The sequence below is a fragment of the Mobula hypostoma genome, chromosome 9, assembly GCF_963921235.1.
Source record: "Mobula hypostoma chromosome 9, sMobHyp1.1, whole genome shotgun sequence".
In the NCBI taxonomy this organism is placed as follows: Eukaryota; Metazoa; Chordata; class Chondrichthyes; order Myliobatiformes; family Myliobatidae; genus Mobula; species Mobula hypostoma.
Genome location: NC_086105.1, coordinates 17,300,962 through 17,313,750, shown reverse-complemented (window position 1 = coordinate 17,313,750; position 12,789 = coordinate 17,300,962). Strand labels below are relative to the sequence as shown.

The 12,789-nt window shown below is 43.2% G+C and overlaps 1 protein-coding gene across 1 annotated transcript in view; it reads right to left on the bottom strand.

Moving 5' to 3' along the window:
• The window catches only part of nup107 (nucleoporin 107), a 52,896-nt gene extending 49,174 nt beyond the window's left edge, over positions 1-3,722 (bottom strand). The window contains exon 1 of the mRNA XM_063057805.1: positions 3,602-3,722. Within this exon, the coding sequence (XP_062913875.1) occupies positions 3,602-3,633 (32 nt within the window). The 5' untranslated portion in view covers positions 3,634-3,722. The remainder of the gene's footprint in view (positions 1-3,601) is intronic.
• Between the last annotated feature and the right edge of the window lie 9,067 nt (positions 3,723-12,789).

Below are 12,789 nucleotides of genomic sequence, written 5' to 3'. Positions count from 1 at the left end.
GAAAACCTTTTCTCTAAAGTTGAAGGAAGTGGTGACCATACATCACTGTGATATATGGGTATATTTTGTAACACTGATTCAGTAGGATACTCTCTTCGATTGACATTAAACTGGACAGTGACAATTCAAAAATAAACCGGCAGATGCAGAAAAACTAAAATAAAAGGAATGCTGGAAACACTCAGCAAGTCAGGCAACATCTATGGGAAAAGAGAGAATTTTTCAAGTCAAAGACTCTAGGCAGACTAAGACTCCTCTCCTTGGGTCCAATATTTACTACTATCTGACATACAGTGGCATGCAAAAGTTTGGGCACCCCTGGTCAAAATTTCTGTTACTGTGAATAGCTAAGCGAGTAAAAGATGAACTGATTTCCAAAAGGCATAAAGTTAAAGATGACACATTTCTTTAATATTTTAAGCAAGAAAACTTTTTTTTATTTCCATCTTTTACAGTTTCAAAATAACAAAAAAGGAAAAGGGCCTGAAGCAAAAGTTTGGGCGCCCTGCATGGTCAGAACATAGTAACACCTGCTTTGGCAAGTATCACAGCTTGTAAACGCTTTCTGTAGCCAGCTAAGAGTCTTTCAATTCTTGTTTGGGGGATTTTCGCCCATTCTTCCTTGCAAAAGGCTTCTAGTTCTGTGAGACTCTTGGGCCGTCTTGCATGCACTGCTCTTTTGAGGTCTATCCACAGATTCTCGATGATGTTTAGGTTAGGGGACTGTGAGGGCCATGGCAAAACCTTCACCTTGCACCTCTTGAGGTAGTCCATTGTGGATTTTGAGGTGTGTTTAGGATCATTATCCTGTTGTAGAAGCCATCCTCTTTTCATCTTCAGCTTTTTTACAGACGGTATGATGTTTGCTTCCAGAATTTGCTGGTATTTAATTGAATTCATTCTTCCTTCTACCAGTAAATGTTCCCCGTGCCACTGGCTACAACACAAGCCCAAAGCATGATCGATCCACCCCTGTGCAGTTGGAGAGGGGTTCTTTTCATGAAATTCTGCACCCTTTTTTCTCCAAACATACCTTTGCTCCTTGCAACCAAAAAGTTCCACTCAAAAGGTTCAAAGGAACATCTAGACAAGCCTGATGCATTTTAGAAACAAATCCTGCAGACTGATGAAGTTAAAACAGAACTTTCATCATTTAGCATACTAAGGATAGAAGTTGTGGTGTAATGTTGCAGCCATACAAGATGCAGGTCAGGCCCTATTTGGAATAGTGGTCAGTTTTGGTCACCCTGCTGTATGAACGATGCCACTAATCTGAAAAGAGTGCAGAAAAGATTTTTGAGAATATTGACACACAGAATAGTGGCGTTATTGACAGTGTAGAAGCTTGCCAAAGGATATGATAGGATATAGGTCACCTGCATCTATAGATGGACAAATGGCAGATGGAGTTTAATCTGGGCACTGTGAAGACAGATCAAATGTAAAGGGGAAGTGAACTGTCCATAGAGGATGCTTAATTGTGTTGATGTACAGAGGGAGAGTAGAGGGCGGGGTAGAGAGGGAGAGAGTAGAAGATGGAATGGGGGAGAGCAGAGGACAGGGTGGGTCCGAGTTAACAGCTTCCTGAAGTGGGCTGCACAAATCGATAGGATGGTAAAGAAGACAGACACGTGCCATGTTTTATTAGTCGGACCATTGAGTTCAAGAGTCAGGAAGAGCTTTATAAAATTCAGATCTGGTTGCCTCTGGAGGTTGGCCTTCAATTCTAAGATCATAAGACATACGAGTAGAATTAAGCCATGAAGCCCATCAAGTCTGCTCTGCCATTCAATCAGGTGTCTGATTTATTATCCCTCTCAACCTCAGTCTACTGCCTTCTCCCAATAACCTTTGATGCCTTTACTAATCAAGAACCTATTAAGCTCTGCTTTAAATATACCTATAGCAACAAATTATATAGGAAGAAGAATCTATGACAGTTTTTGAAAGTTTATTGATAACCTTCCTTAAGTTTGTTATAGCCGGGGTGTGGTAGTGGGGATTGGCTCCCACTACTTATTAAATGCTCCCAACGGCATGAGCCTAATAGCCTCTGAGAACCAAGTTGAGATCCACTGAGCTACTAAGCCTGTCGGAACCATTTCTACTGATAGGAGAAGGGGCAAAGGCACCTTGAAACCAGTCACTTTGGGCAGTTGGGGGTTGTCAGCCACGGTTGGCAGCTCATCTCAGAGAAAGAAAACTCTGATCTCAAATCCCTGCAGCTACACCCACTCATGGGGAAGGATTTGGGAGTAAACCCAGAAAGAAAAATCTGGAGCCCCTAAGACACCCCCTACATTGAGTTCAATGCTGACTGGCAGCTCCTGCGACACTCCTGATACCAAACTGTATCGGTCTCTGCAGTTCCTTGCGGTTCATCAGATGCGTGCAGAGGGGAAGCCTGCTACACGGGCAACTGCTTGCTCTCCATATCGTACTGCCCAGGCTTGCGTATCTAAACACACAGCTAGGACACAACGTCCATGGTTGATCCTGTCTGACTGAGGCCTCGCTTTTACCGGATATATTAAATAGGAAAGATGTGGAGAGGGTGCAGAAGAGTGTTTTTCTAACCAGGCAGCTGCCTGGAATAAGGGGAAGTTGCATAAACAAGGCTTTCTCTCCCCTCTGGAGTGGCAGAAGCTGACAGAAATTCATAGGTTTATAAAATTATGATAACAATTTATCATAATTGCTAAATTGAGGATATCTCTCTTTCCAGAGAGCATGCATAAAAGTTGGGGGGGTGGGGCGGGAGGTCAAATAAGATGTACAGGGCAATTTTTTTTTACACACAAAAACTGAATGGGTGCCTGGAATGCACTCCCAGAATTGGTGGTAGGAGCAGATCCAACAGAGGAATTTAAGAAGCTCTTGGATTAGCACATAGATACGCAGGGAATAACAGGATATGAATCGTGTGCAGAGAGAAACGATGTGTTTTTAGCTTAATTAGTTCGGCACAACATTGTGGCCGAAGGATCAGTTCCCATACTTTGTTTCCAGGACACGTGAAGTTGATCAGGTTGGGATTGGGATGATCTTACAGAGATGTATAACATCAATAGGGACATAGATAGAGTGAATGCAGAGTTTTCGGGAATCAAGAACTAAAAGTTTACCGTAAGTTTTATAGGAACCTGAGGGCGGTCAGTACATGGAATGAGTTGCCAGAGGAAATGATTGAGGTAGATACAATAACAGCATTGAAAGGACACATGGATAGGAAATGTTCATACTCTTCCCCGCGAGTCTAAACTTTAGAGGGAAATGGCCAAACGCAGGGGAATGTGACTAGTTTAGATGGGAACCTTGGTCGGCATGGATCAATTCGGCAGAAGGGCCTGTTTCCATGCTATCCGACTCTATGACTGCTCCCCCACCCCGACATCCCTCTCCTTCTCAAACCCTGCCCAGTACACACTGCCCGGCATCTTCCTCACGCCCCACTCACACTCCGTCTGCCACATCCACCTCTCCCCCTGCGGCTGGTCCCCGGCCCCCAGCTCCCCTCATCCCCGGCTGCTCCTCGCCTCTCTCCCGGCCCCGGCCTGACTCCCCAACACCCCGGACGAGTGGAAATCCACTGGGCTCCTACCTCGGCGTGGACTCGGCCCACGCTCCCGACATGGTCACCACCGGGACACCACCAGTGAGCGGCCGCCAGCCGACCCCTCAAAGCAACCGCCAAACAACGCGGGGCCGGGCAAGAGGTGACACGGCGCCAGGCGGGGCGCCCTCTGCCGGATGGGCAGCAAGCTGCTCAGAATGTCGTGAACCTCGCCTGCTTGAAGGGTGAAAATAGTTCTCTATAAGACTTCGGAGAGCACCACCAAAAAATAAAACACAAATGCTGAAAAGCAAGGGAGAATAAAACGGAAAGTGCTGGAGGTTTCAACCAGGTTAAGAAGCATTGGTGGAGAAATAAACGGTATTAACATTTTAGGTTGATGGCATTGTGAATTTTATGTCTCCACTGCTGTTTCAGACGAAAGGTTATCTTTATTCGTTACATGTATATTGAAACAGAGTGAAATTTGTCGTTTTGCATCTGAGGGTTGTGCTGGGGACAGCTCGCAGGTGTTCCCACTATTCCAACGCCAGAGGAGGCCACAGCTCACTAACCCTAACATGTAAAAGGCGAAAGATTTATACAATCTGAAGAGAAACCAGAGTATACCAACCCTAACATGTATGTCTTTGGGACGTGGGGGGAAATTGGAGCATCTGATTGAAACCGACGGTCACCGGGAGAAAGTACAAGCTCGTTACAGACAGCCGCAGGAATTGAACCTCTATTGGTGATCGCCACCACTGCAAAGCGAGTTAAAGGTACGATCTCCTGAAAGCTATCTCACGGGCGAAGTGGAGATTCCGGGCTGTACTGGAACCAACACGGGATGCTCAACAGCTGTGGCAGGGTTTGGATGCCATAACCTCCTGCTAAGTTAAATCTTGCGACATAGGGGACAGCAGAGCTTCGCTTCCAGGTGAGCCCAATGCCTTCTGTGCTCGCTTTGATCAGCGGAACAGCGAGGAACCATTGCACACCTCCAGATATCCTGATGATCCTTTGGTCTCAGTGTCTGAAGGTGACGTGTGGGCTGTCTTCAAGAGAGTGAATCGAAGGCGAGCATCCGCTCCGGACGGGGTACCTGGCCGAGTACGGAAGACTTGTGCTGACCAGCTGGCTGGTGTATTCACGGATATCTTCAACCTCTCGCTCCGGCAGAGTGTGGAACCCACCTGCTTCAAGCAGACTTCAATCGTACTGGTGCCCAAGAAGAGCGTGGTAATCTTTCTAAATGACTTACATCCACAGTAATGAAGTGTTTTGGCAGGCTGGTGTTAAAGCATATCAGCTCCTCTCTGAGTGGCAACTTGGACCGGCTCCATTTCCCCTATTACAGAAGATGCTTTCTCGTTGGCTCTTCACGCAACCCTGGAACATCTGGACAGCAAAGACTCATACATCAGGATGCCCTTTATCGACTACAGCTCGGCATTTAACACAACCATCCCCTCAAAACTAATCAGTAAACACCAAGACCTGGGCCTCAATACTCCCTTGTGCAATTGGATCCTGGATCTCCTCATTTGTAGATCCCAGTCAGTCCAGATTGGCAAAGGCATCTCCTCCACGGTCTCCATCAACACTGGTAAAACCCACCTAATCATTGAGCATATCTACATGAAACATTGTTATAGAAGAGCAGCATCCATCATCAAGATCCCCGCCATCCAAGCCATGCTCTCTTCTTGCTTCTACCATCAGGAAGGAGCCTTCGGTCCTGCACCACCAGGTTCAGGAACAGTTATTGAACCAGAGGGAATAACTTCCTTCAATGAATGGACCCTTTTTCAAGGATTCTTCATCTCATGTTCTTGATATTTATTGTTTATTTCTTTACTATTATAATTTTGTTTGTTTTCTGTATTTGCACATTGTTATCTTTTACACATTGGTTGTCTGTCTTTGTCGTGTGTGGTTTTCCATTGATTCCACTGAGATTCTTTGTACTCACTGTGAATGTTTGCAAGAAAATGAATCTCAGGGTAGTATATGGTGACATAAATATACTTCGATAATAAATTTACTTTGAACCTTAAAATTTTTGCTGCAATGAGCTGGTGTCACTGCTGCAATAAAGGTTTTCATTACACCTGTGCATACTTGTACATATGATAATAAATGTGACTTTGAATGGCCTCAGAATTGAGGGAGGTTAGATATCAAACACATATTATTGAACAGATCCCATACTGATGTTGTGGCTCAACAAAGATTTTACATAGTCCTTTAGATAGTGTGCTGACAGAACTGATAACACTCTGTGTACCTGTGAAGGTGTTGGAATGATATGATACCACAGATCTTTTCATGTCTGCCTCCTTTTTTTCAAGAATCAGCTCATGGGTGCCCACTATGACAGCAGTAAGTTTTCTAAGGTACTTACCTGACTTGTAAAATACTTGTAATTTATAAAAGGAAGACATGGTTGGCATAAGACAGCCACCTACACTTTCTTGTGAGTGGCTAACGGCTTGCCTAGTTGTCTCTGTTCTGAAAGGTGCATCATCATAATTCCATGAGGGGCTGTTCTTTGTAAATATAGTGTAAGGAATTTCACTCAATTGACTGGATTTGTAAATTTAATATGCTGTAAAATAGACCAGCGATGCATGGAACCAGTTGCACAACTCAAACTAATTCACATTAAAATCATTGTTTTAAACATTTAGTTACCTTAATATCCACAGTTCCCTTTAGAAGTGACCTATTTGATTAAACACAATGTAACAAGGTTGATACAAGAGATTTTATTGTTATCTGTTGTATAGGATTTGATCTTACGAGTGTTAATGATTTAAACTAACACCTGTAAGGTCAAGACTGTCTGGATTTATTTTGATGAATATGATAGTTATCAACAGTAAAAATAACTGAGGAACATTACATGTGCTGAGTTAAAACACAGATTCCTGCAGGTTTTGTAAATGTCAAGATGCATAACTACAACTCAGACAATCACAGCCAGGACTTGTTTCCCATGAGACTGACAAAAGACATTAGGCTCCCTTCAGCACTGTTCCTTCTTAAAGACTCTTCTTCATATCTCAACAAGTAAAAGCTCTTTGTAAACCATAAATATACACTACGATTTTACCCTGAAATAAATAGGGAAAAAAATTTTCTCCACAGAACAAGATTTGAACATATTATAACATTTTTATTAGTGATTTAGTTTCCTTTCGCTTTCTACAAATATGAATTGGATCTTGCTTTGAAATACTGGTGTTTCCAAACAGAAGACGTGGATGGTACAATGAATGAATCTATGACAGGGGTTCATTTCACTGAGATTCCCCAGCACTGACTCATGTGAATTGTCTCTTATTTCTGTGCCAGGTTAGATCAGGTGAAGGATCTAAATGTTAAGTTGTTGAAATAGCAGAAGGGAATGCAAATATGTTTAAACAATCAATTTTATTTTTCAAAAGCTTTTACTGAGACTGCTCCCACTGTTATGTGCTTCATGTCTGTGAGCTTCTGGGCGATTTGCCCCACTGTAGGATAAACTGCAGGCTTTGTTCCTATTCAGGCTGCTCTGGGGATTCAGGGTTGAAGGACTCCATTCGGTTCGGAATGCTGTTACTTGTTTCTATTGTTTGCATGATTTGTGTTTCTTTCTCTTTCTCTGCACATTGGGTGTTGGTCTTTCTTTTTAAATTGGCTTCTTTCAGATTTCTTGCTTTGTGGCTGCCTGTAAGCAGACAAATCTAAAGGCTGCATAACTTACACATTCTTTGATAATGAACATACTTTGAACCTTTGAATTGTTTTTGATTGCCAAGTATAAAAAGCCTCACAAGTTTTATACAAGTATTTAAGATTCAAAACTATACTTATTATCTACGTACACAGAATACGACTTTGAGATGCTTCCTCTCGCAGACAGCCTCAAAACAAAGAAACATAATTGAACCCGTTCAAGAAAACATCAAACACCAAACACGTAAAATTAAGAACGAATTGCATAAATGGCAAAAAGCAAGTGAACAGCACATCGAACATCAAACCAGGAGTCCAGTAATTCTCACTTTTGTTCAGTTCACCCACTGCAGGCTGCACACAGAGCCATTCTTTGCTGAAGCTCCCCAGTCTGTATTGAACCGCTCAAAAACAGCCAAAAAAAGGAAAAACAAAATCTAGAAATACATAATAGAGGTAAGTTAAACTTTGGAGTAAGGTTTTGCGAGCTGCAAAACTTCCAGGGGCATTTCAAGGCAGGGCTTTTGTGCTACATGTATTTAAATAATTTATTCAGTGTTATTCATGGCATATTGGTAGAATCCACGATGCAAGTGAGACCCTCCTCAGATAGACTAATTGTGCGGTAGTAACTGGTTGCTAGTGGTGACTGTAAGGTTCAGGGTAGTGTTAGCATTACAGTCCTTGCAGTCATAAGTGTCACGTACCCCGTGACGGATTAAAGAACCAGCAGAAATGGAAAACACTTTGGAGTCTGGTATTGCTATTCACTAATACCATTTATTAGTAACTACGCAATACAGTCATATAAATTCAGATATATCAAACAGTTTAGCAAAGATTGTATGTATATAAGTGTGGAAATATAAAAACCAAGCTTCTTCAAGCCTAGGGGTAAATGGATACAGTCTTACAGTGATGAGTAAAGTTCAGTTCAGTTCATGGTATTTAGTTGAGCAGTGATGGAGAGAGAGAGATATTTGTAATCCAGGGTAAATGTCGTGAGAAGGCAATTCCACAGATTCCATAACAGCAATACAAAATAAAAATAGTAGTAGGTTTTATCTCCAAAGTTGTTCCACTCCACACACGAAGTATCACCGACAGTGATCTTCTACGAATATCCTTTCAACACAAGTGGTACCACACCCGGATTCAGCTACGGGTCATTCCAAAGTGGTGGCCACAGGATACTCCAACAGAATCCACGTATGGATTATCACCAACAGTAGCTTATCACTAAGGGGACCCTCCCCAAACACACAATGTGATAGCCACTTATCCAGTTCCATGACATACGAAATAACTCCAACAATGATTTGCCACGGGGTGCCTTTCTTCAGTGAACTACCACACCCACACCTTATGAGGGGGGACATAGAATCAGGAGACGTAGAGTCAGTATGGATAGAACTGAGAAATTCTAAGGGTAGACCCTAATGGGAGTTATCTACAGGCCCCCAAACAGTAGTCTGGATGTATGGTGTAAGTTGAATCAAGAGTTAAAATTGGCATGTCGCAAAGGTAATGCTACAGTTGTTATGGGAGATTTCAACATGCAGGTATACTGGAGGAATCAGGTTGGTACTGGACTCCAAGAAAGGGAGATTGTGAAGTCCCTCCGAGATGGATTCTTAGAACAGCTTGTACTGGAGCCTACCAGAGAGAACGCAATTCTAGATTCAGTGTGGTGCAATGAACCGGATTTGATCAGGGACCTCGAGGTAAAGGAGCCATTGGAAGGTAGTGACCATAATATGATAAGTCTTAATCTACAATTTGAGAGGGAGAAGGGAAACTCGGAAGTGTCAGTATTACAGTTGAACAAAGGGAACTATGGTGCTATGAGGGAGGAGCTGGCCAAAGTTCAACGGAGCAATACCCTAGCAGGGATGACAGTGGAACAGCAATGGCAAGTGTTTCTGGGAATAATGCAGAAGGTGCAGGATCAGTTCATTCCAAAGAGGAAGAAAGATCCGAAGGGGAGTAAGGGGAGGCCGTGGCTGACAAGGGAAGTAATGGACAGTATAAAAATAAAAGAGAAGAAGTATAACATAGCAAAGACGAGTGGGAAGCCGGAGGATAGGGAAACTTTTAAAGAGCAACAGAAGATAACCAAAAAGGCAATACGTGGAGAAAAAATGAGGTACGAAGGTAAACTAGCCAAGAATATAAAGGAGGATAGTAAAAGCTTCTTTAGGTATGTGAAAAGGAAAAAAATAGTTAAGACCAAAAATGGGCCTTTGAAGACAGAAACGGGTGAATTTATTATGGGGAACAAGGAAATGGCAGATAAGTTGAACAGGTACTTTGGATCTGTCTTCACTAGGGAAGACACAAACAATCTCCCAGGTATAATAGTGGCCAAAGGACCTAGGGTAATGGATGAGCTGAAGGAAATTTATATTAGGCAGGAAATGGTGTTAGATAGACTGTTGGGTCTGAAGGCTGATAAGTCCCCAGGACCTGATGGTCTGCATCCCAGGGTACTTAAGGAGGTGGCTTTAGAAATCGTGGACGCATTGGTAATCATTTTCCAATGTTCTATAGATTCAGGATCAGTCCCTGTGGATTGGAGGGTGGCTAATGTCCCTCTCTTCAAGAAGGGATAAGAGAGAAAACAGGGAATTATAGACCGGTTAGCCTGACATCGGTGGTGGGAAGGATGCTGGAGTCAATTATAAAAGATGAAATTATGACACATCTGTATAGCAGAAACAGGATCGGTCCGAGTCAGCATGGATTTACGAAGGGGAAATCGTGCTTGACTAATCTTCTGGAATTTTTTGAGGATGTAACTATGAAAATGGACAAGGGAGAGCCAGTGGATGTAGTGTACCTGGACTTTCAGAAAGCCTTTGATAAAGTCCCACATAGGAGATTAGTGGGCAAAATTAGGGCACTTGGTATTGGGGACAGAGTACTGACATGGATTGAAAATTGGCTGACTGACAGAAAACAAGGAGTAGCGATTAACAGGTCCCTTTCGGAATGGCAGGCGGTAACCAATGGGGTACCGCAGGGTTCAGTGCTGGGGCCACAGCTGTTTACAATATATATTAATGGTTTAGATGAGGGAATTAAAAGTAACATTAGCAAATTTGCAGATGACACAAAGCTGGGTGGCAGTGTGAAATATGAGGAGGATGTTATGAGAATGCAGGGTGACTTAGACAGGCTGGGTGAGTGGGCAGGTGCATGACAGATGCAGTTTAATGTGGATAAGTGTGAGGTTATCCACTTTGGTGGTAAGAACGGGAAGGCAGATTATTATCTAAATGGAGTCAAGTTAGGAGAAGGGGAAGCACAACGAGATCTAGGTGTTCTTGTACATCAGTCACTGAAAGCAAGCATGCAAGTACAGCAGGCAGTGAAGAAAGCTAATGGCATGCTGGCCTTCATAACAAGGGGAATTGAGTATAAGAGCAAAGAGGTCCTTCTGCAGTTGTACAGGGCCCTAGTGAGACCACACCTGGAGTACTGCGTGCAGTTTTGGACTCCAATTTTGAGGAAGGACATTCCTGCTATTGAGGGAGTGCAGCGTAGGTTCACAAGGTTAGTTCCCAGGATGGCGGGACTGTCATATGTCAAAAGATTGGAGTGACTGGGCTTGTATACTCTGGAATTGAGAAGGCTGAGAGGGGATCTTATGGAAACATGTAAGATTATTAAGGGATTGGACACTCTGGAGGCAGGAAGCATGTTCCCGCTGATGGGTGAGTCCAGAACCAGAGGCCACAGTTTAAGAATAAGGGGTAGGCCATTTAGAATGGAGTTGAGGAAAAACTTTTTCACCCAGAGAGTGGTGGATATTTGGAATGCTGTGCCTCAGAAGGCCGTGGAGGCCAAGTCTCTGGATGCTTTCAAAAAAGAGATGGATAGAGCTCTTAAAGATAGCGGAATCAAAGGTTATGGGGATAAGGCAGGAACTGGATACTGATTGTGGATGATCAGCCATGATCACAGTGAATGGTGGTGCTGGCTCGAAGGGCCGAATGGCCTACTCCTGCACCTATCATCTGTTGTCTATTGTCACACAAGGGTAACACACAAGTGGTATTCACAAAGGTACACCCCTCACCAGAGAACCCACACCTGTGGATTAACTATGTGACAGTCACACCTTTGTATTCGAATGGAACTCAAACTCACCCTTACGGGCTACTTAGAGAAAGAGACCAAACAGAGACCTCTTTGTCACTAGGTTTCTTCTGTTTCAAACCTCTCCCTCCTCTCTTCTCTTCCTTTAAAGTCACAGAATGTGACCACAAAAAGGAGACCGTCTTCTGTGCTGGAGTTATCAACCCAGGCGAGGGTTGGACACACTAATAACTTCCCAACAGGAACACCTTTTCCACAGTGCAAGAGCTACTGATCGATTCTTCTGATCGATCCTCAAAAACCCACCTTTCTGTGGGCACAACAAAGCTCATCCAGTGTCCAAAATCATGTGTCTGCGCATCTAACAGCTGACCTTCTATTTATCTCACCATGCTGAATACCAGCTGTCCATCAAGTAGCTTCTCCCTTCTCTCTCTGTAGGAACACAGACGCTGGCAATGTCCTTGCAAAAGTGTAAACACGCTGCAGAGAAACCATAATACCATCTCAAAGCAGTCTTTGCCTCTCTCTCTCTTAATAACAAGGTGCTTGTGTTGAACAACTCACGCTCTCTCTTTTTGAAGGTATAGTCCATAAAAAAATGACCCCTAGGGGTACATAACATAAGAGACTGCAGATGCTGGAATCCCGAGCTAAACATAAACTGCTGGTGGAACTCAGTGGGCAAGTAGCATCTGTGGAGGGAAATTGAAATTGACTATAATTTATTTGTTGTGTTGTTTTACAGTTATTTACATTTTGTAATGACAAGATTTTACATGTGTTTTATATGAAAAGTATAAAAAGGCATTTTAATTGAAAAAATTTCTTACTGTCAACCTACTTAATAAACATGAGAAAGTCTGCAGATGCTGGAAATCTAGAGCAACACACACAAAACGCTGGAGAAACTCAGCAGGTCAGGCAGCTTCTATGGAAATGAATAAACAGTTAACATTTGGGGCCAAGGCCCTTCTTCAGGATTGAGAAGGAAGGGGCGGGGGGGGGAGATGCCAGGATAAAAAGGTGGGGGGAGCAGAAGAAGCACAAGCTAGAAAGTGATGGTGAAGCATGGTGGGCGGGAAAGGTAAAGGGCTGGAGAGGAAGGAATCTGATAGGAGAGGAGAGTAGGCCACTAGAGAAAGGGAAGGAGCATGGGACCCAGGGGCAGGTAATAGGTAGGTGGGAAGTGAAAAGAGGCCAGAGTGGGGAATACAGGAAGTGGAGGGGGGGACTTGTTTTTTTTTACCAGAAGGAGAAATCTCTATTCATACCATTAGGTTGGAGGCAACCCAGACTCAATATAACATTTAATACATTTTTACAACTGTAAATGAATGCTAAATAGATTTCTATTTACTCACCAAAATATATAAAATATTGGTATAGAAACAACAATTCTCTTGAACAGA